Source organism: Rhinolophus sinicus, chromosome 3 (assembly GCF_057876585.1).
Source record: "Rhinolophus sinicus isolate RSI-liver-muscle chromosome 3, RSI-T2T, whole genome shotgun sequence".
In the NCBI taxonomy this organism is placed as follows: domain Eukaryota; kingdom Metazoa; phylum Chordata; class Mammalia; order Chiroptera; family Rhinolophidae; genus Rhinolophus; species Rhinolophus sinicus.
In genome coordinates, this window is record NC_142503.1 from 165,918,417 (window position 1) to 165,943,927 (window position 25,511).

Here is a 25,511-nt window from a genome sequence, read left to right on the forward strand (position 1 = left end):
TTTTTCTTTAAACAGTCACCTATCCCAAAAAGGACTGCAGAGACATTTCTGCTTAGGCCTAAATGTATACACATGTCATCCCTATAACCCTCTGGAAAAATAAAACTATGTTATTTGTGACATTATTATACTATGGTGTGAGGTTCAACCTATTAGGAAAGGTCTAGTTAAGACTATAGATTAAGAGCAGCCTGAGGCATTAGAATCGGCCCATGTGTTGCTGAATGAAGTGGTCTATTGCGTGTTCCTTATAAACAGCTTGTCAAGAATGAAAAGACAGTGAGGCCACATCATGCTCACCTCCTCCTAAATTTAGGAATACTTACAGCAAATGGGCTGCTCTTACAAGAGGAAAACATACTTTATGCAGTATCAGGAGGTCTCTAGCCCTGAAATCACAAATTACTGATGAGTGTCATGGTTCTGAATTCAGTTTTCAAAACCTGACTTTGAACGTGTTTGTCAGCTGCTAACTTGTACCTGACTGCACAGAGCTTCTCATTTCCCTCGATCAACTTCACACATCTGCTTATATCTGTTAGCAAAAAGAATTTAAATTATTTGATGAAAACATTCTTATAAGCCAGCTAGAATGCAGGATTCTAGAAAGGTTTCTTTATTAGTTCCCTAGAGGTGATACTTAAATTGTGTGATTTTTAAAGGAAGTAGCCGAGGTGGGAGAGGAAAGAATTTGTGTAAATAAGAGGGAAATTAGTAAAGCGTCATTCATTTTAACAAAGATAGAAACTCGAATGAAATGCAGGCAGCGATTGCCTTAGAACCTCGGTTTTAAAGGACTGAAACGTCACTGCTTCCTGCCAAGTATGTGGAAAGAGCACTGAACTGAAGACAGGGGTGCATGGTTTTGAGTCCAGGCGGGTTCTAGGCTTGATTCTTCCTGGGTATAATTTCGGATAACTATTTTATTTCTCTGCTTCAGTTCTGTCTTCAGTTGAACGGGAGAATAAAAACATCCCATCTCACGCAGTAGCTAGGAGGAATAACTGTACAACTTGCCTTAAATATAGTAGAACAGGCTCTGATAAATATGAACACGCTCTCCACAGTGTAAAACACCGCGAACTGTATTATTAGTAACATTTATTCCTCCATGGAAACGAGCCAAGTCTTTACCCAAAAACTCCACTTAATGAAAGTCCCAAATACCCAGATGCAAAAGATAAGGCAAGGAATTGCATTCTAAAGGGAATAAGAAATGATCTAACATAGTCCAACACTCCTGAAGGGGGGTGCCCGAAGACAGGCTGGGTTTTCATAAGCTCCATGTGTCCCAGGACTCTGCCACTGAGTCTGCCCCTACCAGAGCATGTCTGTTATTCTAATAAGCCAAGTAAGCACCAGTGGTGGCCCAATCATTCCATGGCCAAGACCACAGGTGTAGAAAAGCACTCTGAATAACTCCGAACAGTGGACATGCAAGCACAAAGCCAAACGGTAGAGCTAAATGCTCTGGGAGCTTACTTACCCTCATCTTCTTCTTGATTTCTCCCTCATTTCTTCTCGATAAAGTCAGTGGTACACAAAAAGAACTTCTCTTAATGATACACACATAAGAATCTACTGATAGGGTCTGTTGGACTCAATTACACTACTTAAGAAAGTAAGCGTGTATTAAGACTGAGTCAATTTAATGTATTATTTCTGGTGCATTTTTTTTCCTTGCCAAGAATGAGAAGAAAACAGAAAGAGAAAGATAACAAAACTGGAAAACTGAAACACATAATGCAAGATACATACAAATCTATATATATTCCTAATGTGCTGAGAGATTTTCTTGATGAAAAAGATTTCATTTCGAGTTGCTGCTAGTTTTGATGCAAATGTAATAAGTATGTACCATGGCCCACAAGCCTCTGGCTTCATGTAGGTAGAGTGCAGTCATCACAAGTGAGTCTTTGTTAAGATTTCTACTTCAGGTAAGCATGCCTTGGTAGCAATAATTGTTATACTTAGTGCAGGTAGTCCAAACCAAGGAAAAGACACTGGAAAAATACAAAACATTTACTCTACCTAACCTAGCAACTCCTACTGAACAATACGTATGCTGCATTTTTATGAGTTGTAGCCCACGGTTGTATAAAATTCACTACAGAATAAAAACAAACACTGCATGTTACATTTCGTATACAGCATGCCTTTTCTGCTCAGTGCAAGAAAAATCTACTATCCAGCAGATAATGAGACTGACGGTCTGACCGCAGCGATGGGTCAGGTGGTTGTCCTTTTCTTTTGCCCCCAAATAAAAAATAAAATAATAACATCGTTGATGATCCCAATTAAATTCCAGTCCAATTCAAAACTCATCTTCAGAGCTGTCAGCTAAGAGCATTACTCGATCTTGCATGCTGTTGAATTCTCTCTGCTGGAGAAAGAAAACACAGAGGCATTAAACTCCTTCTGGGGCAGGGCCAAGCTGAGAAACCGGCCCCCTTTGAAAGACAAACCAAAGAAGGAAGGCAAGGCAGCAGCCAGAGCAACGAATCCAAACCACTGGGTACCTCCAGACACTTCATGCATCATTAAGTCCGGTGTACTTTGTTAAGCAAATTAGAAAAGCAAAGAATGTTCCCAAAGTGATTGGGTTTTGCTGTTGTTGGTTCCATACCTTTCTTTTGTGCCTTTTGAAGCCATTTCTCCTTCGCCGGTTCATCACCTTAATGCTGTAGAGTGCTCCCAAGATGAACAAAGCTCCAGCTATCCCCACCCCCACAGGCACCAGCATCCCAGACATGTAGCCAGCCTGCAGAGAGAAGGAGACCCACATTAGGACGTGGAGCAGGCCGCTACCCCAGGTTCCTCATTTCTGCTGGATGGCAGCAGGTTTTCAGACACTGTGAATTCTCTGACCTGCTTTCTTATAAAATAAAATAGCATCTGGAGTAAAGTTACTTTTTCTGGGAGAAGGCGACAGAGAGAGAGGTATGAGTATTTGGGGATCTTTCCAATACTTAGAAGTATTCAAATAAATCAACCAGATCTAGTGGTACCTCCAGCTACTTGCTTATGCACATTTGTCAACATCAAGTTTGGGAGACAGAAATATAATTTGTATTAAAGATGGATGCAGTACGCTTCGGAGAATGCCAGGACTATTACAATGCCACAAATTGGAAATGTCAGCATGAGTTGAGCTGGTGGGAGGGCCGGGGGGAGGGGAGAGAAGTGCTCTCTGGAATACTGTGTTTCTTGGATGGCAACAGAAGAACCTTAACATTGGTGATCCACTCTCTCACAGTCTTAGCTGCATTGCCGTAAGAAAGGAAAGCAATGTGCTTCTAAGTGAATAAAAGGTGAGGGCTTCTGGAAGCAACAGGGAAGAAAAGGCCCTGCAAAGGAAAGAGGAAGGATGTTAGACGTTGGAATACAGGCAGAAAAGACAAGGATGAGGAAAAAGTGTGCACACAGAGTGGATGGATTAACTTATATGAGAGGAATCATCTGCCCAGTGGACGAGACCAAATTTGGGGGTTGGGAGGGAAACTCTGAGTGTCCCCAACCTCAAAGAAAGGAAATGGTAAAAAAAAGGCATAAAGATCACTGCCAATAACACTGGTACCTCTAAAAAAGCCTGGAGGTATCAAACCCATGTGTGTCTCCAACATCCCTACAGTGTCACTATGGATACCTTGGTCCTCAGACAGCAGTGTGATCTCCACACATCCCTGGGCCTGGGTAAGCAGCTGAGGACCTACCCAAGTTTGGGATAAGGCCATCCAACTAAAGGTGCTATCTGCATCTTGCCCAATAAGACACCCAAGGGCTAGAGGAGAATGTACTAACGAAAGCTTTCATGGGGAAACACGACACTGGTTTGCCTTCCAAGAAAGCCCCTTCTAGAAATCAACCCAGGCTAAATTCATTAACAATTATAAATTTTAAAAGAAGATTTTTAGAGAGGCAAGAGGAAGAAGAGTCTAGAAGTAGAGTCCAAAGTATTAAGTACTTTAGATGGGCACTATTTTAGGGGGGAGGGGGAAAGCATGAGTCTTTTTATTTATTTGACTATTTCTAAAATCTCCAACGTAGCATAAACTATTTCTAGTGTCTTTCAGAATGAGCCAAAAACGGAGAGGGACAGAGAATAGAAGTTTTCTAAAAAGCGCTGAAATATGCAGTCTGTGTCACAGAAGGAACTGAAGGACGAGATAAGACCTTACAGAAGTGTACCCTTTTCTTGCACACAGGAAGCCAGTTTGCCAATTCTGCTTCCCAGACTTTAGTCAGGACAAAATATGGAAAATTTTTCCATGAATTTGAGAACGATAGCATTGTTCATTAGCATACTAAGTATTTTTTCCTAGAGAAACAAAGCCCAGTCATTTTTTTTTTCAACAAATTACTATGCTTTGCAAAAACCCAAACTTTTTCTAAAGTTCTTCCAGATCTCTACAAGGCTTATAAAACTCGGTAAATTTCCCCTGTGGGGAAATATCAGACAATAGCAAAGTTTTGGTACTCTCACCAGAACTGTGAATATTTTTTTTAAAAAAATCACCATTCCTAGTGCATGGAAACATACATACATGTTGAAATATGACCAACTTTAAGCTCAGCCGACTGGACTTTACAGAGCTATACATTCAAAGGGTGATTTTGAGCTTTTGGGAGCTCAGTTTGATCAGCTTCTGTGAGGGTCTCCTCAGGCTGTGTAACGAACCCCACATCAATAACATTGACATTACAAAATGCATTACTCTTGCCATATTTCTTATTTACACATTTAGACTTCTTGTTTCTAGCTTTAAATCATGTAGACTTCAAAAAATTCAGTTAATCTCTCTCTCTCTTCTCTCTTTTTTGTCCCTTCTTGCGTCATCTGCCTGTGCTTTGAAATTACAAGTAAACGACAAGATGGGAACAAAACAACCTATCCTCTTCCAATACAATTTAGCCATTCCTCTTTCAAAACTGACTAGTTGAAAATAAGCACTTTTAGAATTGTCCATGACTCCTTTCCTGCAGAAATGAAGATAAATAAGATGCATGTACATAGTTGATAAGTTATAAATTCTGTCTAGTGCCTTTTCTTTGTTCAAAATTATAGGATGTATATGCGCCTCTGCATGTAACACCCTGAGAAAGACACAGCTGTACTGTATACAGAGGGTGCCAAAAAAGTGTATACACATTTTAAGAGAGGAAAAAACTATATTAAAATTACGCTGTTGGTGACCATTTCGACCACCTCTTGTAATTGCAGAAGTCAAACGTGACTTGTATTCATCGTTTGTTATTGGTGTATATTGAGAATTACAATTTTAATACAGTTTTTTCCTTTCTTAAAATGTGTATGCATTTTTTTTGGCACCCTCTGTATATTTCAGCTGAAAATGCATAACTTGAATCTAATCATGAGGAACCATCCAATAAACCTAAAATGAAGGATATTCTATTTTTTTAAAAAGAACTACATTTTTTAAAAATGTCAGTGTCATGAAAAGAAAAAAGATGACTATAAAACTTCTTCAGAATAAAGGTAACTAAAGAATCATGACAACTAAATGTGTTACTTGACCCTAGATTAGATTTGGTACTAGAGGATATTTTGGGTCTGTTGAAAAAACTGAAATATGGATGCCAGCTTAACTAAAAGTACTGTATTGATGTTAAATGTACTCAAGTTGATAACTGTATTAAGTTTGCTAACAGAATATTCCTATTCATAGAAAATACACACTGAAGTATTTGGGATAAAAGCACCATGATGTATGAACATTTCTTCACATGGTTCAGAAAAAAAAGAGAATACCGCAAAATTATAAAGCAAATGGGGTAAAATGTTAAAAACAAGCATATCTGGGTAAAAAGTCTAAAGGTATTCTTCACATTATTCTTATTCTTGTATCTTTTCTGTAAATTTGAAATTATTTTCAAATAAACAGTTTAAATTTTTTAAAATAAATTGTAAGCCATAATAGTTGATATAGATGGTTTTTGTCTTTTGTTTGTTTTGTTTTACATTTATGAAAAAGGCATCCTTCCTTCTTAGAATAATGTATTTGAAACCTCTGTTTTCAAGAAAACTATAAGAAAACCAAATGATACACTGTACAGCCTAATGTCTGCTGAATTTAGACAATGTTCTTATGATTTCTCTGCAACAGTGGCTCTCAAACTTGAACATACACATTCAAGACTTATCAAGACCTTGTATCACCTTCAAGACTTATTAAAACACTGAGTTTCTGACTTGGCAGGTCTAGGGTGGGGCCCAAGGATTTGCATCTCTTACAAACTCCCAGGTGGTGCTGATGGTGCACATCCAGACCACACATGAGAGTCACTGTTATGAAGTGTAGTCTGGGTCATCCATTTTATGCACAATTTCATGAAGCTAGAAAAAAAATAGAATGATCTTGATGTTATAACAACAGGGCTGGCCTTTATCATACAACTAATATTGTTATACATCTTCAGTTTTGAGACATAATTTAGATGTTGAAAAATATATCAATAGGTAGCCAAGTTAAATAGATTTGCCTAAAAAGCATCACTCTCTTGGATATTTAACCAGGAAGAAAGTTAATGATGGAATGAGTACAGGGACAGTCCCTCAAAATACATTTGCCCCTTCTTCTAGAGCAATAGAACTTCTCATTTGGGCTGGGTACAGAATAACAATTACTTCTCCCTGCCTTCTGTGCAGCTGGATGTGACCATGTGATAAGTCTCACTAAGAAGATGATACGTTGGTGACATGTGCAACTTACAGGACATGCTCTTTAAGAGGGGAGCCAAACCTTTCCACACTTTCCCCGCTTTCAGAATGACAGAACATCTTTATCTTACCTTTTAAGAGGGGAGGGATGTCTTAGCCCCCCTTTTCCTCCTTCCTTCTGGCTATATGGACCCAGCTAAGTCGGAACTGCCATCCAGGACCATGAAGTGATCTTGGGAAAGATCACAAATGGTGGAGCATCAAATAGAAGGGGCCTGAGCCTACACAGTGTTGCTCCCCATTAACCCTTGACTGCTACTACCAGACTCATAAATGAGAGACAAACAAATTTCTGTCTTGGTTAAGCCATTACCATTAGGAGTTCATAGCTGGTCTGTCACTCATAGCTGGTCTTAATCCTAACTAATATAGAAAACTGAACATAACAACAAGAGAAATATTTCAGGACTTTTAGAACATCTCTTTGTAGAGCCTAACTAACAAGGAAACCAACATTGGGAACAATTAAATGATGCCAAACTGAGAAGTTTAGTCCTGGGTTGGTTGAAGAGTCAGTTAAATATGTAGTTTAGTTTTCAGTTCTAAGGAATTTGTGACTTTCATCAAGTGGCAATAGTTTTGCTCTCAAATCGTTTCTGAAGATAATGACTAACAAGAGTTTTATAGATGATAGCTAGCTATAGATGAAGAGAGAAAAGGAGGAAGGAAAGGAGGGAGGAGGAAGGGAGATATACATCTATACATATATATATGTGTGTGTAAACACATATGAATGTACATATTGAGTTAGCATATAATATTTCACCCACAGAAGAGGGGTGATATGAGAAAGATTAGAGTGAGTCCCTCCAAAAAGAGTCAAAATCTGAAGACATAAGGCATTAAATAAGTCAACCACAGTGGGAATCTCAACTATTTTTCTTCCAACTTTTAAAAAATTAAGACATAGTTAAAAACAAAAAAATACTGCAGAAGAAGATGAAGAGAGGGCTGAAAAAAACTTCAAAATAATCTAGAAAACTAAAGGCCACACATAAAATTATTTCTCTTGGTGAAAAGTAGCAGGGGAAGGTGCCAGGCCTTTGAGACACGATAAGAAGGAAGTGTCCACAGGAATAGAAATAGAATAATAGTCTTTCTCTAAAGCTGCACAGATGTTTAAATGGAGTGGCAAAGCTATATATATACACAGGTAAGAAATTTTGCAATATCCAACTTCAAAACTGACTACCTGCCAAAAGTCTTTTCTTAAGTCTATTTTTTGCCCATTTTTATAACTCAGAAGATCATTTTTCATAGAAACAATGACATATGGATTCCTAAATTAAACTACCAAAGCCTGTTTACTTTTCATTGCACCATATTCTCCCCTGGAAAATAACAAGAAGGACTGCCAATGTAAATACATCCAGTTCTAAACTTTTAAGCTTTTCTTCCCCCAAATCTCGTTCAGTCCATCTGATCAGACCTCCCTTACATAACCTGGACCTTGTATTACAGATACCAAAATGGCCTCCACTAACCTCAAGAGACTTAAAAATTTTCAACATCCCTTCTAATGTGTATGAACACAAACAGGCTCATTCTCAAAAACTATCTTTGCTAAATATAGTTACTGAGAAGCAGAAAAATAATAGTGAGGAGAATTAATATAATTCTATAATTTTAATTACAATTACCATATTTAGCCGTGTATAATGCTCACCCATGTTTTTGTCCCAAATGTTCCGGGAAAAGAAATCCTTTGTTTTAATTTTTTAATTCAAATTTTTATTTGTTTACCTTTAGGTACTTGTTTTTTGTATTGTAAAGTAATTTTAGCATCTATTTTTTAACATATGGTACAAGAAATTTTATGTGCTGGTAACAAATTTACGGTATTTACACATCATAGAAGGCCAAGAATTCTTCGTCTTGCAAGTTCATCGTAAGCTCAACAAAACCAATTATAGTATTCCTGGGTATTATTTTGCATATGGATATCGTTATTGATTTCCAGTTACATTTTCAACTTATAAGCATAAAGAAAAGAATTAAAAACATTTATATAGATACGGAATTAGTACTACCCATGTATAATGTGCATCCCTATTTTTCCCTCACAAATTTGGGCAAAAAGGTGTGCATCATATATGGCAAAATACGGTAGATCTTTTATTCTTTAATATTGAGTTGTAGCAAAATAAATATTAATCATTCAAATATGGAGAAAATTGACCCCAAATAATAAAAAGAGATATAGAACACCATCAACAGAAGTATATTCCGAGACAGATGAATTAGATGTAACTCAATATCTAGCAGTTGAAAAGATTTTCATTTAACTAAATCCCCAGTTAAATCTGAGCTGGGTTATAATAATGGGATCTGACACAGACTACAGCAATAAATTCAGGACTCTGTCAATATTTTTATGAGTAATTCCAATTTAAAATTACAAAGTAATCAAAAATTAAAACTTGGAGAGTGTTGAAAATCAAAAGAAAATGAAAAATATAAACCTGGAAGGAACTTAATATTGTCAATCACTAAGTGGATGGTGGAATTAATGCAAGAGAGGAAAATAATTTTCTATAGTTGGCCATTCCAGGCAAGTCACCTCATTATCACTTGGTAAGTAGTGGCCCTGTGATAGACTACATAAAAGTGGGACTAAGGAGAATGCTCAGGTCTTCAGGTGTTTTGATCCCACACCCCTGATTCGCCCCACCCCCACTGTGGTTCAAGGATGCTCGTTCCATCTCAAACTTTTATTCTTCAGTCAAGTCCACCCTTGGGTCAGAAGAATCAATGCCTTCCAAAATCCAACGTATTTCTTCCTCATACAGGAAGATCAAGCTTAAAAGAGCCTTGCATTGGGACAAGAAATGCCCAAAAGAATGGGACTGCACTCCTGAAATTCCCTAGAAGGAACTCCATTTTGATAATATGAAGATATTATTCAGTTGAACATTCCAGATGTTGCCTTCAGAATGGATGGTACTCCCAAGAATAAGTGTTATACGAGAAGGAACCTAAAGGGAAGACTTTGTTTCTTGCTGGGCCCTGAATCTTTACATAGATGACCAGAATCAAAATAATGAGTTAAAGCTCCATTACTCTGAGAAACTTTTATTTGCCAAAACCATGCCCTCAAAGTAAATCTGAAGAAAGAAAATACTTCTCTTACCTTGTCTTTTAGTTTTTCCATCCAGCTTCTCACTAGGGAAAATAAGAGAATAAAATGTTAACAGCTATCTTTTTACTTACATTTTATTGTGTTAATTCGATAGCTTGCTCATATTTCACAGCATTAAGTTAATTTGATATAATGAAGTTTTCATTGTATGAAATACAGTAAAAGGGTCAAAAGTATTGACATAATGAGAGTAATAGTCTTGTTTTTAATTCTCATTTATTCTTACATATTCTCATTTAATTCTCATATATTCTTATTTGAAAAAATGCAACAGAGAACACAAACCTATTCCTCATATCATCGGTAGATGAACAGAGAATATTTTAGTTTGCTAAATGTATGTTTTATTATTATCGAATGCTTTCGGGGAAGGTCTGGGGAAGGAGAGAAGAAATCACCTTTAACATATCAAGTTCATTTCTTACTTCACATTTTCTCCTGAGCTGTACTCCTCATGGTCTTCAGTCAAGAGAGTGTCAAAATAAATTTTACCCAATGATCATTTTAAAATTTAAGGAATAGAAATTGATAAGAGAATGCAAGAGAAAGAAGAGAGAAAATTGGAAAGATTTTTAATAAAAATAAAGGTGATTCTTTATGAAGAGGAGAACTAACAAGTGCAATATTTTTTTTTTAATGGAGAAACAGTACACTGGGGATTAGAGACATCTTTAATGAAAATCTTTGGCGGGGACAGGGGGCATTATTCTGCCTGTCTCACTAGCTAAATTCCCCAATTTTCCCCACCCTTGAGGTGTGTTCTACATGGCGTCTCAGATAATCCCAAGCAGCAAGGAGCCCCGGCAATAATCCATTCATGAACACCTCCTTTAGGGGCTCTCCACCCATCCCTGTCTCACTTCCTCATTCCCTTGCCATGCTTCCTGGGGTCAATTCCCAAAAAAAACTCCTTGCACCCCAACCCAGAGTCAGGGATCTGCTTTTAGGGAAAACTCAAACTAAGACTCTCGTCTAATTCTTCCACCACATAGGCAATGCACGAAATAAATAAAATTTGCAATACCAATTTTATTTATTTTGTACATTGAAACAAACTCTTAGAATGAGAAGTAAGGAGCAAGGAAGACAGACAAGCTGGCCAAATGCAAGGCAGATGCTATCTGCCTTTATCTAAGTTAATTCTAATTGAAAGACTTCAGGCTACCTGAATTTATAAAACATACCCTTTCTATATAGCATGGTGTAAAATGTACTTCATACCTAGTTCCACTTAGCTCACAGTCAATTTTGAAAAAGTTATACATACAGTCTCATATTGTCACCGTCATCTATATCGTTTAAAATAATATGGGAAACTTGATTTTTATCTTAATGAAAAGAGAAATGTATGTTCCTCTTAAATAAAAAGCAAGTCAGAACACAGCCCTTAGTTCAACGCATATGTAACTAAATATCAATTATAGTATTTATAGACAGAATATATCAATTCTATAGTGTCAAGAAATAAATGGAGACCAGCTCTTATTTTTCCTTTTCAGTTCACCATTGATGCCTCTTCTAGCCCAAGAAACAAAGCTTTTTTCCAACTTACAGAACACATATAAGAACAATAAAACTTACCAAGTTTTAAATATTGTCTGCATGTTTTTTAAAAGAACCTTGAGTTTTTCCAGCTACAGATTATTCGCTAATGATGCTAAATTTATCTGCTTTAAAATCACACCGAAACCCTATCTATAATCATTTGCTCTTCACATAATTACAGAACAGTACGATTCCAATGAATAGAATGGCCTACTTCTTTGCATAGGGCCAAGTGAGCAGTAATTGTGCATCTAAGAAGCAATTAATTTTGAAGGCTCTGCACTGATACTTACAGAGAAGGGTACAAAAAGCCCAGATACCCTAATCTCTACTTTTAAGTAATATTAAAAATGTCTTTATCAAATATATGGTGATGGAAGGAGAACTGACTCTGGGTGGTGAACACACAATGGGATTTATAGATGATGTAATACAGAATTGTACACCTGAAATCTATGTAATTTTGCTAACAATTGTCACACCAATAAATTTTTTTAAAAAATTTAAAAAAAAAAAATGTCTTTAGTTAACCGCAAGCTTAGGAATGATACTAGATACCTACTGGGTAGATGCAAAGAGAATGTCTTGTAATCTACGGCACATCTTGCCGGGGTCACTTATTATTGCTAACCATGCTGATAAACTATATATAAACTGTATGGTTACCAACAACAGCAACGAGAAGCCACTTAAGAACTTCAACCATATGGAAATACAGGGTGCATAAATGAAGAAGGGTGTGTTCCTTTCTCGTCCCAAAAAGGGAACCACGATACACAACATTGCTTACCAGGGGAGAAAACCCCTTGTCTATGCTCCTTCTCTACACCTGATGGCATGAAAAACAGCAACAAAAAGTCCCTGCACGCTGCCTAAGACACCTTTGAAGGTTCTGCTGAGCACTGTGGTTTCTGGTCTATGGTTTACTCAGCAGCATCAAGTCCACGCTCAGGGGCCTGAAATTCTTCCCAACTCACTCTTCCAGGTCTCTCTTCACATTTGCATGACCCAATCTTCAATCCATTGGGGAAAAAAGAAAAGAGTTTGGTCTTCATACTTGATTTTTAATAGAACTTTGCAGTATCCTCAGGCTTCCTGTGCACAGACATGTTTGCTTGCCGGGTCCACTGAATCTAAATTTTGCCGTCTCCAGATATATGGGAGGTTTTCGCAACCGTGAAGTCCATCAGCCCTATCTGCAGGACGCCCGTGATCAGTTTTATGTAAAGTTAGAGGCCACGTCAGCTTCAAGACAAGGTCCTCATGCACTCTTCTTCTTTATATGAATTTCGGGGCTTCTGCTGATAAAAGCTATGGCTTGATCGTAGGGTGAGGCAAAGAGAAGACTGGCTGCTGAGCAGGTAATTCTGAAGTCTCGTGTTGGCTGGTGACCCTTGTCTAACATGATTCTACTGAATCGACAGGAAGCTCCTCCCTCCCCAGGGCCATGGCTCAGCCAACAGATGAGATCAGTCAGAAGTGAAGAACTGAGTGAGTCCTACAGTGGTTTCCAAGGCAGCTTCAGGGTTTGCTTCCAAAAGTTCCATGTGCCAGTTCATAATGTGTCACTCCTCACAATAAGGGGCAAATAGCAAGCTGCACTCTTCAGAGAAATTCAGGCACAGCTTTGGTTAGGAGCACATGAACACCGCAGCACATACTCAAAGCCAGAGCTTTTCTGCCATCTAAATGGATTACATGAAAAGCCCATTTCCCTGAGCTCTTGATCCTGTACAGGAAAGAAAACCTAAAGAGCTCCCCAGATCACTAAAGGACAGCAGGGGAACACCTTCTCCCCTTTTACGTCCCTGAAGCAACTTTGCAGCTGTTCGATGATACAGGAAACTTTTTATTGAGGTCGTGGAGCCAATCTCAATGTCCTTATTCTTTAATCATTTCAAACCTACTTCTATTTTGCCAGGTTCGTGAAATGCTAACCCTCCTGTGTGTTATGTTTCCTTACTTCCCTTCGGGCTGGAATATTTCCACGTGTGATCTGTCCTTTTTCACGTGCACTGAGTTTTCTGTGGAGGTGGTTCTACCCTAGGAATCCTGTACACTGTGCTTTGCAGAAGTGTCATGGCAGATGAGCAGGGTCTCGTTTGCTTGTGCTGAGAACACCAGGGGTTGCACCACCTGGAACAGGGCTGTACATTAATTTCTGAATTGTGGGCTCTTTTTAATGAAGGCAGGCCTGGGGCTTCAGTGTCTTTTTTTCTCCCCCACTGAGAGCCCCAAGAAGAGAGACATTCCCTGGCTGTTTCCCTGGCTTGTGTGTGTGTGTGTGTGTGTGTGTGTGTGTGTGTGTATGGGGGAGGGTATTCCTTAGATCCCCTTTCACAGAGGAGGCAACTTTTCCAGGATGCCTTCTGCAGGGGTTTTGGTTCCTCTTTTCTGCCCTACACCAGCCCAAGGCCATGTCTCTTGACCCCACGTTGGTGTTAAACTCCGCCCCGCACCCCGGCATCTACATGTGGTCTAGGTTCCCCTAGGAGGCTGCTGCTTGGGCCTCAAGTTGCTGCCTCTGGAAACAATGGCTTTCCTTTCAAGCTCAGTTGAATATTACAAAATTTTGCTTAAATTTATGCAGAATGTCTCTGTTTGTAATAGGAGGGGGAAATCCATACTCAGTCCACCATGCCGCTGGAACTGCAAGTGCAGTTCCAACTAGGTGTTTTGTTTTTTATTGAAGTAAAATTCACATGACCTAAAATGGACCATTTTAAATGGTACAGATCAGTGACATTTAGCACATTCACCATGTTTTAGAACCACCACCTCTATCTCATTCAAAAATGTTGTTGATCACCCCAAAAGGAAACTACATGCATACCCATTAAGCAGTCACTCTCCACTGTCCCCTCCCCAGCCCCTGGCAACCACTACTCTGCTTTCCATATCTATAGACTTACCTGTTCTGGATATTTCATATAAATAGAAGCATACAGTATGTGACCTTTTGTGTCTGGCTTCTTTCACTTAACACAATGTTTCAGAGGTTCATCCATATTATAGTATGTATACAATGGCCAAGAAGCACATGAAAAGATGCTGAAACATCATTAGTCAATTGGGAAATGTAAATCAAAACCACAGTGAGACACCATTTCACACCTACTAGGAAGGCCATCATGAAAAAACAAAACAAAACAAAAAACAGAGAATAACAAGTTCTGGCAAGGATGTGGAGAAATTGGAACCCTCATACATTGCTGGTAGAAATGTAAAATGTGTAGCCACTGTGTAAAACAATTTGGAAATTCCTCAAAAAAATTAAACATAAAATTACCCTTTGACCCCACAATTCTCCTCTTAGGTATATACACAAAAGAATTGAAAACAGGTTCTCAAACAAATATTTGTCCACTAATGTTCATAACAGCACTATTCACAACAGCCCAAAGATGGAAACAATCCAAATGCCCAACAACTGATGAATGGATAAACAAAATGTGGTAATACATACAATGGAATATTACTCAGCCATAAAAAGGAACGAAGTACTGGTACTTGCTACAACATAGATGAACCTTGAAAACATTATGCTAAGTGAAAGAAGATGGACACGCTAAGTGATAGAAGATGGGGTATTATTATGTGAGCCCTTCTGGAAGCTGAGTGGGTACCACAGAGAAGAAAAAGGGTTGAATTCATATTCCACCCATACATACTCAGCTCATTGTGCCTCAGAACCCACATGATACCTGCTGCACTCCCTACAGGGCAAACACCCAAGTCCACTTGCCTAGGTGACTAAGAAAACAGAAGTCTCCTCATATTAAAACATACTATATATAAAATTTTGCACTTAGATTATTTTTCCGGAGTAATAAAATGTATAAAGTCCATGCTAGGCAAGAAACAGAGGACCCAGAAGCAAAGTCTTACTTAGGTTTCGTATTTGATGTATTTTCATTCAAGTAGAATAATCCAACATTTTTTTACTATCTTATAAGTACCAAGTACTGTGTCAGAAAATATCTATAATGCCTTGTATATTTATGAATTAAAATGAAGACTGCAGTTCTGCTTAAAAGAGAGGAAGAGAAATTAAATTGTATTTTTCCAGCGAACATAATTAAACCCCAAAGCTCTGAGCATCGATTAGACACTAGAAATAAAATCTGATTATCTCAGACTCATTTCTATGCACTTTTATGAGCTGCCTAACTGTGCATGGCCCTGAATTAGCCATCAGCCAAAATGGATTTGTTTTTACCTAGTAACAAACAAACCTTGAAAACCCATTTATGAGTTACTTATGAAGAAGCAGGCAGAAAGCTTTCATTTAATTGCAATATATCCATTTACATTTTTAATGATAAGTTTATTTTCTTCTTAATGTAGAACTCTAAAGGCCATCATCGCTAAGTAACAAATGTACACTAAGAGATCCTAACCAAACAGCATCCACTTTCTCCATGGTCCAACATTACGGAGAAACACTGTTCCAAGATTTGTGTGAGGTTTTATGTTCACACAGAGGCATCTGCAAATAGACTTCAGAGAGGACTATAGCTACTATGAATATCTTAACTCTAAGAAATATGCTTCCAAAATTTTAATGCAGTTGAGGATAGACAAACAAATTGAAAGTCAAAATGCAGTCATTCACACAGAGCCAAAAAGAAGCCAAACAAGAGGGGTGGCCCGTCAGCTCAGTTGGTTAGAGTGCAGTGCTCTTGGCAACAGGTTGCTGGTTTGATCCCCACATGGGCCACTGTGAGCTGCGCCCTCCACAACTAGATTGAAACAACTGCTTGTCTTGGAGATGATGGGTCCTGAAAATATACACTTAAATAAATAAAAGTTTTAAAAAGAAAAGAAGTCAAACAGGAATAACTTGAATAGTCTTCCTTGATACTGTCTTCTCCTACCATATACTTCAGAGGAGGCTGCCATCATTTTTCATTTTAGTACCACAAGAGTCTCCCTTGTTTCTTTACAAGCTGCATATTTGAAAGGCAATCTAATCACATCACTCCCTGCTGAAAACCCCTTCAAAGCTTTCTATTGCCTTGGGGGAAAAGTCTGAACTTCTTCACATGGCTTATAAGATCTGCATGATTTCAGATTGTGCAGCAAGCTAAGTGTGCCTCGCCTCCAAATCTTCACACTTATTCTAGACTCTGTCTCCCACCTCCTCTTCTCCCAACTCACTCCTAGTCACACTCTAGGGTACTTCTCAGGGAGGTCTGTTCTGGGCCCGACACTAACAAGCTCCCTCTCCTGGGGCACCCAGAGCATCCCGTTGTTCTCATATTGTTAACATGACATGTCACATAGTAGCATAATCATAATTGTTCTTGTTTAATGACGGCCTTTCCTGTAAGCCAATTAAACTCTCGGAGGTAGGAACCGTGTCTTTCTTGCTCATTGCTGCAGCTCCAGCAACACACAGACCCTGGCACATGGGGGACCCTCTCTGTTGCATTAATGAGTCATCTTCCATGATAATATAGTCTTGTGCAGACGGGGGTTTTTGTTCTCATGCATTTGGACCCAGGTAAAAGACAACCAAGCTACTATATTTAATATAGTCCTAACAAATACTACCTATAGGAGGGGTCCTTAGCTTCTTTGTGCAATGACCTCTCTAATGAAAACTATGGACCCCTTCTTGGAATAATGTTTACAAAAATGCATAAAATAAAAGATCTACAACTCTAAAGAAACAATTATTTTTAAATGCCATTATCAAGTTATTTTTTAAACTTGTGACATGACAGTAAATAAGCCTTTTCACTCTCTCACTAAATAAGAAGATCTAGTGGTAGTTCTAATAATTACCATAACTTCAAAGTACCGATGAGCTTAAGTGACATACTGAGATATCTGTGACAACTACAATGTGATATAAAACTATGCGTATATTTTTATTGGTGAGAAAGACACGCTTACTGCTCTTACTGCTATGGGTATTGGCTACACACATAATTAGATAAAACACTAAAAGTTGGGGCCGGCCCGATGGCTCAGGCAGTTAGTGTTCCATGCTCCTAACTCCGAAGGCTGGTGGTTCAATTCCCACATGGGCCAGTGGGCTCTCACCACAAGGTTGCCAGTTCAATTCCTCAAGTCCCGCAAGAGATGGTGGGCAGCACCCCCTGCAACTAAGATTGAACATGGCACCTTGAGCTGAGCTGCCGCTGAGCTCCTGAATGGCTCAGTTGGTTGGAGTGCGTCCTCTCAACCACAAGGTTGCTGGTTCGACTCCTGCAAGGGATGGTGGGCTGTGCCCCCTGCAACTAGCAACGGCAACTGGAGCTGAGCTGCGCCCTCCACAACTAAGACTGAAAAGACAACAACGACTTGGAAAAAAGGCGTGGAAGTACACACTGTTCCCCAATAAAAGTCCTGTTCCTCTGCCCCAATTTAAAAAAAAAAAGAAAAAGAAAAACACTAAAAGTCATTTGGAAGTTAGTGAAAATAAGGAAAATATTACAAATAGGATGCTTGCAGATATAAGTTAAATTAAAAGGAGGTCACACTGGAGTAAGATGGGCCTTTAATCCAGTATGACTGGTGTCCTTATAAGAAGAGGAGAGAAGTAGAGAGAGAAAAAAACGCCATGTGAAAACACAGACACATGTAATGACGGTGACAGAGACTGAAATGATGCAACTACAAGTCAAGGATTGCCCATAATGCCAGATGCTAGCAAAGAAGCATCAGACTCTCCCTGAGAGCCTTAAGAAGGAACCAACCCTGCCGGCATCTGGATTTTGACTTCTGGCCCCCAGAACTGTGAGGGTGCAAATTTCTCTTGTTTCAAGACCCAGTTTATGGTACTTTATTATGGCAGCTCAAGGAAACTGATACAATAAGCATAGGGCTCCCTACAGCAGACTTCCCTGTCCAGACTTCCTGCCTTTGTTACCATAAAGTTACTGATGTATGAATCTGACAGTAATGTACTGGGTTTTGCGGGGCTTGATTGCATGCCAGAGATGGACCAAAGCTTTTGGAACCTGGATCCCTGTGAGCAAACATCAGCCTGCCGCTGCTCCCTAAGGACCTGACCCACCTATGTGATCCTTGGGAACAATTTGCATACTGAGATGATCTAGTTCAATTCTGGCCTCAGTATATTACACTTAACTTGTACTTTTATTCCAAGAACACTTAATGAAAATTGCCTCATTAATTCTCATGACTCCCTTGTGCAGTAAGAAAGGGACAAGTACCACTGTCTCAATATTGAAGATAAAGACACTAAATTGGAAGATCCCAGGACTCTGAAGAACACTGAGTGGTCATCAGCTCCAAAGAGGCCCCAACCTGTTGCTTAGAAGAATCACTTAAGCAACTCAGCAAAAATACAGAGTCACAGGCTCAGCTCAGCAGCTCCAGAACACAGCCCAGGGCTATGTATTTCTAACAAGGAACTTGTTTCTTATAACCCGACTAGCACAACCTGTGAACTGGCATTTCAGAACCACAGAATGGTCTAGTCGTTCTCAAGTTTGAGAAGGATTTTGACATTTTGGTCAACAACAGACATATATATGACAACGGTCCCTTAAGATTATAATGGAGCTGAAAAATTCCTATTGCCTAAGGACATCATAGCCGTCACTAATAGAGAGGAATGTTCATGGTGCATTATCTGCTTACAAGCAAAATCTATGGCAAAAAAAAGAGAAAGAAACCACCATGGACATAATTCTGAAAAGAGCGACATCTCCTCAAGAAGAGCCTCAGGCAGGTCCTTCAGGAGGAATTCCAGAAGAAGGCGTTGTTATCATAGGAGGTGACAGCTCCATGGTGTTACTGCCCCTGAAAACCCAGTGGGACAAGCCGTGGAGGAGGAAGACAGTTATATCGATGACCCTGACTGTGTCAGCCGAGGCTAATGTGTGTGTTTGTGTCTTCACTTTTAGCAAAAAGTTGAAAAAGTGAAAAAATAAACAGTTTTTAAAATAGAAAAAAGCTTATAGAATAAGGGTATAAAGAAAGAAAATATTTTTGTACAGCTGTACAATGTGTTTTTGTTTTAAACTGTGTTATTATAAAAGAGTTGAAATGCTAAAACAATTTAAAAGTTTATAAGGTAAACAGGAAACAGAAAGCAAAGGTTGATTTCTTATTGAAGAAAAATTTTTATAAATTCAGCGTACAGTGTTTATAAAGTCTACATTAGTGGACAGTATGTCCCAGGCCTTCACACTCACTCACCACTCACCACTCACTAACTCACCCAGAGCAACTTCCAGGCCTGCAAGCTCCAGTCATGGTAAGTGCCCTATACAAGGGTACCATTTTTTATCTTCTATACCATATTTTTACTGTACCTTTTCTATATCTAAATGTGTTGACATACACAAATACTTTCCACTGTGTTATTATTTCCTACAGTACTCAGTCCAGTCACCTGATGTACAGGCTTGTAACCTAGGAGTAATGACTACACCATGCAGCCTAGTATGTAGCAGGCGGGACCAGCCAGGTGTGTGTAAGTGCACTCTGTGCTGTTCGCAAAATGATGCAATCGCCTAATGATGCATTCCTCAGAACATATCCCCGTCATTAAGTGACACATGACTGTATATGAACAGACTGCTTTTATAAGGTAAAAATTCTCATGATTCTCTAGTGCTAGTAAATTATTTTTTGTTCTGTTACTTAACAAACACAACCCTAAACCTAGATAAAAACCCCCAATTCTGATAGCTCTTTTATATGACAATAAAACCAAAACTAATTCAAATAGTAAATAGAATCTCAATAAAATCCAAATTGACACAACCACTCGCTGTACGGCTGCTGTGCTGACTGCTACAGAGCTGGTCCCTGACAGCGTGGCAGGCTCAGCCTGCAAGGGCTCCCGGAAACACCACTCTCACCGCTCTTCTCTCCAAGAACCACAGCCAAGCCTGCCTTCCTGCAGCCTGTTTCAATGTTATGGCCTTTACTGCTTGAGAACGTGATCATCGACATAACGCAAACTCAGGCTTTCCAAGCACGTGGCGTGCTCTGCTCTAAGCTGGCATCCAAATAACCTAAAATACACTTCTCCTGTCCTTAAAAGTTCTCACAGTAAACTTGTGGCTCTCTTGGTAGACGTTGATCTAATCCATCTGCTTCTTTTTTGCAGAGTCATAATTCAGTGAATGTGGGTTTCAATTTCTTAATAATAGTTAACACTATACTGTACTTACTATATAGCAAACACTCTGTTCTCAGCCTATTACATGGACTAACTTGTTTAGTCCTCATGTAAGACAGGTACAACCATTAGCTCCATTGAGCAGATGAGAGAACTGAGCAACAGTAATTGCCCAGGATCACACAATTCCTAAGTGGCAGACCTGGGATTTGAACTCAGGGAGTCTGGTTCCAGACACTGTGCTCTTCACCACTAACTCCAAATACTTTTCAAGCGAGGTATTCACATTCCAGGATTAATGATACAGTCTGACTTCTCTCTGCTCCCAGCAAGGAGGATCCTGAGGCAATGGATCCAGGCTGGCATGAGTTATAGTAATTAGGAGCTTGGATGAGGGGTGAGAGGTTGCACTACACAGAGATAGGAAAAAAAGGGCCTTAGGAACTCACCAGTCAAAAAGTCAGGCAAAACACCCAAATCAGCATCCATACAGAAAAGCTATGTAAAGTGGAAAAATCTGGGTAGATATCAATAGGACAGAAACCAAGGAAACCAGATGAGTGAGCAGGTCTGAAGCAGAGTGAGGCAGAGCTCAGAAATATTCTCTCAGCGGAAAAAGAAAATGTCTGCAGCCTCAGGTGATGGGGGAAGCTGTTAAAGTTGCCAATTTAGCTCCAGTAGAATCCTGCAAAAAGGAACTCCAGTCAGCTGAGTATGAACCTACACATGTTACGTCACAAGCAAGGTAAAGGTGACACCAGCGTCTCTGGAGAGTTGAAATCACAAAAACTCACAACAGGAAAAACCCAAAGCTCCATCCTCAGAGACAATTACATCTTTTGTCTTGTCATCTGAACTTTGCTCAGTAATACTTACTTCTCACATTCTAAAAATATAAAGACAGCAAGTTATGAGGTCGGACAATTGTTTGTGAACTCATCCTAGAAAAAGTGCTACATACCTCATTGCTGAATATCACTATGGTCACCTTCAAAGCACTCCCCTTGGGAAGCTATGCACCAATGCCAGCACCTAGTCCACCCTTCAAAGCAATTTTAGAACTCCTTTTTCTGGAACGGCCATCAGAGCTGTCACCATATTACCCTTGGTGTCCTGAATGTCATCAATATGTCTTCCTTTCAATATTTCCTTTACCTTCAGGTAAAGAAATAAGTCATGGGGGGCCAGGTCAGGTGAGTAGGGAGGTTGTTCCAATACAGTTATTTGTTTACTTGCTAAAAACTCCGTCAGACAGTGCTGTGTGAGCTGGTGCATTGTTGTGATGCAAGAGCCATGAATTGTTGGTGAAAAGTTCAGGTCGTCTAACTTGTTCAGTGCAGCCTTTTCAGCACTTCCAAACAGTAAACTTGGCTAACTATTTGTCCAGTTGGTACAAATTTGTAATGAATAATACCTCTGATATCAAAAAAAGGGTTAGCAACATCGTTGCAACAAGTTTGCAGACTTAATTGTCTGACCTCATACAGCAAGTTGTCATGGACCCAGTCACAGAAGGAGCAAGAAGATTAAGTGGTTCTGCTTCTTCAATAATCACAAGCTTTTCCAAAAGCTTCTCTGGACATAATTCATAGGAGGCTACCGAAAAGGAAAACTGGGTTTGTGCAATGATGATAAAAGATAGCCTTGTCATACTGACCAATGTGGCTTTCTCCTGCCCTTCAAATTAGCCGAACATTCACCTTTGCCATCAGCGCTTTATGCCTCTCTGCTTCTGGAGAGATCTCGGCACTTTTTCTAATAGAAGGGCAATTTTTTGAAGGGAAGAACAACAACAAAATCACAAGGAAAATATTGTAAATGAGAAGAATGGGGGGGGTGAGAGTACAAGAGAAGAAACATGAGACTTGTGATGTAGGAAAGCTAGAGCAGGGGGAGCAGAGGAAAAGAATCTTTTTAAGTGACTGACATTGAGTAAGAAGAAAGTAATTGGGCTTCGTGCCCATAATTCAATGTTTGGAAATGCTTTGTGCCCATAATGAAAACTTTCACTTCAGAAATAAGAAAATCAACCCACTGGACTTTTAATCAAAATAGCACTAAGCCCCACTGATGGGAGAGAAAAAAACTTCAGCAAAATCAAAGAAAACTGTGCCATGGAGGACAGATGACCTTCCAGTGACGCAAGATATACTTGTTTCTGAACTATAAAAAATTGTCATCATCATAGATATGCACATTTTTTTCAAAGAGCCTCTCTCCCCATCTATGTCAGCACTAAATTTTATATATAATTGTTTTGGCACCAAAGATAGCATCAATTTTAGGTTACTAAGTAGAAGCAAAGACGTAGATGCAGAAGAACTGAATGTTTTGAACCTGATAAGCCTACATAGATTCTCTGTGCTGACTCACCTGAACAATTTATAAAGCTTCTTGACATGTCGCTTGCTGGAATTTAAATACAGACCCAGCAACTTTCTAGGAGCTTACATCTCACAGGGAAGACTTCATGAGAATTAATATAAGACAAGTAATTAAGTCCCCATGACGGGGAAGATGGCTGTCACAAATAATGAATAAAGGCATTAATCAAAGAATATGTTTACTACTATGAACATTCCGGGAGAAACTCGCTTCCCTCTGAGGATTTTCAAAGTTAATACAGTGACATGAGGGTACCACATCGTAAGCTCACCCTTCTAGCAGCCCAGGCACGTCCTCTATGACTCAGGGAAAGAGCAACACTTATTTTGTTAAGTCTCAGCTATTGAGTCCTGATCCTGAATCCTAGTTGGTTCCCTGATGATGCAATGTTCCTGTGGCTTAGACAGTGAATAATTCTTCTACCCAGAAGCATCTTTGGTAAAGGCATTTGTATCCATCGAGGTTCTCACGTAGAGAATCAAAACAACTGACTCACACCTGGATTCTGCAGTATCTGTCAACAGTGTACATCTCAGGTTTAACAGCTTGACCTTCACCTTTTAACTGCTGGCTCCAAGTGGAACATTTTCCCAGCTGGCTTTCACCTCTGTGCTTTGATTTTCCAACCGGCAAGGCAAATTCCTTGAGGACAACACTGTCTAACCCTGCAGATGCAATAATGTGGAAGGGGAGGAGACAAACAGACCCTTCTCCAAGGTCTGCAGAGTCTGGACTAGAGCTCTTGGCAGCTTTACTCACATCCAGTTCAGAGCAAGCAAGTCCAAGAGGGACCACATTCCTTCGCTCATTATTATATTGGCTAACATTTACTGGATGCTTACTGGACACCAGCTCTGTGCTAAGAGGTATTTTGCAAACATCTCATGCAGTTCTCAAAACAACTCTACTGCCATCCTATTTTACAAATGAGGAAGCTGGAGAGTGCAAGGTTCACATTTGAGTTGATAAAGTTTCCCAGGGTCCTTTTCCAGGCCATCATCCTTTTCCCTCTAAACTTGCTCCCTAGGCATTATCATCTACTCCCATGGCATCAGTTACCATCCAATGCTGATGACAGCACAATTATTAGCTCCAATTCTGCGTCTTCTCTAAGCTTTAAACATAGCTCTCCTTCAAGTGTCTCTCATGTACCCCAAACTTAATTCATGGTCTCTCTTCCTCCTCTCCCCCACATTACCCCTAACTCAGGTCTTACTCTGGTCTTCCCCATCTTAGTAATGACACCACTACCCACTCAAATGCATCAGCCAGAAACCTATGAGTCACCTTTAACACTTCCCATCCCTCCCTCCCAAGATCCAATCACAACCAAGACCTTTTGATTCTACCTCTTAAATTTCTCTTGAATCTATGCACTTTTCTCTACGTCCCAGTAAAAGTCACCTGTCCTCTTACCCAGTCTATTGTGACAAGCCCCTCAACTGGCTTCCTTGCATCTCCATTTCTACTCTTTATATAGCATTCCTTACAAGACATCTAGCAGCCAAAGAGATGCCTTTAAAATTCAAATAGCACAGTAAAACCCTTCTAAGACATCCCACTGCTCACAGCATAAAATCCTAAATGCTTAACCTGGTCATCGAGGTCTTTCAAGGTTTGGTCTCTGTCTGGTTCACTAGCCTCGATGTGTTCCCTCTTCGCTCCAGGCACACTGGCCTTCCTGTGAGTCCTTCAAAACTTCGCCAGCCTTCACAAAGCTATTCTCTTTGCCTGAAATGCTCCGTTCTCAGCCCTCACTCTCCTTTGCCTACATACTTGCGTCCACCAACACATTCCCTAGGGTAGCCTTCTCTGACCCCTCTCAGCTCAGCACTGCTGCCATAAGATCTCTGGCCACGTATTCTTCCCCTTTATGGAACTAATCATACTTATAATTCAAAGACTGGTGATTGCTTGATTAATGTCTGTCCCCTTCCCACAGCAAAATGTAGGTGTCATGAGAGCAGTCACTGTGTCTGGGAACGTGCTGTATTGTTTCTAGCACTGCAAGATTCTCAACCAAGTTTTCATACGTTTGGCTAGTAAAGAATGTTTACATGTATGACGTGTCACACAAGTCACATCACCTTCCTGTGATGACAGTCATGCATGTGTCTTTATGCAATGTGTTTCACTTTTCTACACCACACGGTATTTACAAATAGCTGATCTTTTGCTAGATCGTAAGCTCTAGAGAGCCAGAAAGATTGAGCTTCTTGGGGTCGTGACGTTGAGAAACTAATATTGAGACTTCGTGCCCTTATTACCTCCCAAAGAGTGTTTATTCTACTATCCCCATTTTGCAGGAAAGGAAACTCAGACACAAAAAAGCCAAAATACCTCATATGAGGTCTCTCAGGAAGTGGTGGGGCCAACGGTCAAACCCTGATCTGTCGACCCAGGGCTCATGGTCTGGTCCAGAACGTGAGTAATGACAAAGCCAAGCTGTGACTCCACCTGCAAAGTGGAGGATGGAGCTAAGCAAGCTGGGTGTGAACGATCACATAAACCGTTCACTCCTCATCGGGAGACTGGTGGCATGTAGATCTTACAGCATCATCACAGACACTTCCTACTTCTCTCAGTTTCTATGT

General features: G+C 39.7%; 1 protein-coding gene across 1 annotated transcript in view; it reads right to left on the reverse strand.

Moving 5' to 3' along the window:
• Positions 1 to 1,632: 1,632 nt before the first annotated feature.
• Positions 1,633 to 25,511, reverse strand: part of ARMH4 (armadillo like helical domain containing 4) — a 98,395-nt gene continuing 74,516 nt past the window's right edge. Inside the window, exons 6-8 of the mRNA XM_019725799.2 lie at positions 9,870 to 9,901; positions 2,627 to 2,761; positions 1,633 to 2,383 (exon numbers count right to left, since the gene is read on the reverse strand). Coding sequence (XP_019581358.2) covers positions 2,315 to 2,383; positions 2,627 to 2,761; positions 9,870 to 9,901 — 236 coding nt within the window. The 3' untranslated portion in view covers positions 1,633 to 2,314. The remainder of the gene's footprint in view (positions 2,384 to 2,626; positions 2,762 to 9,869; positions 9,902 to 25,511) is intronic.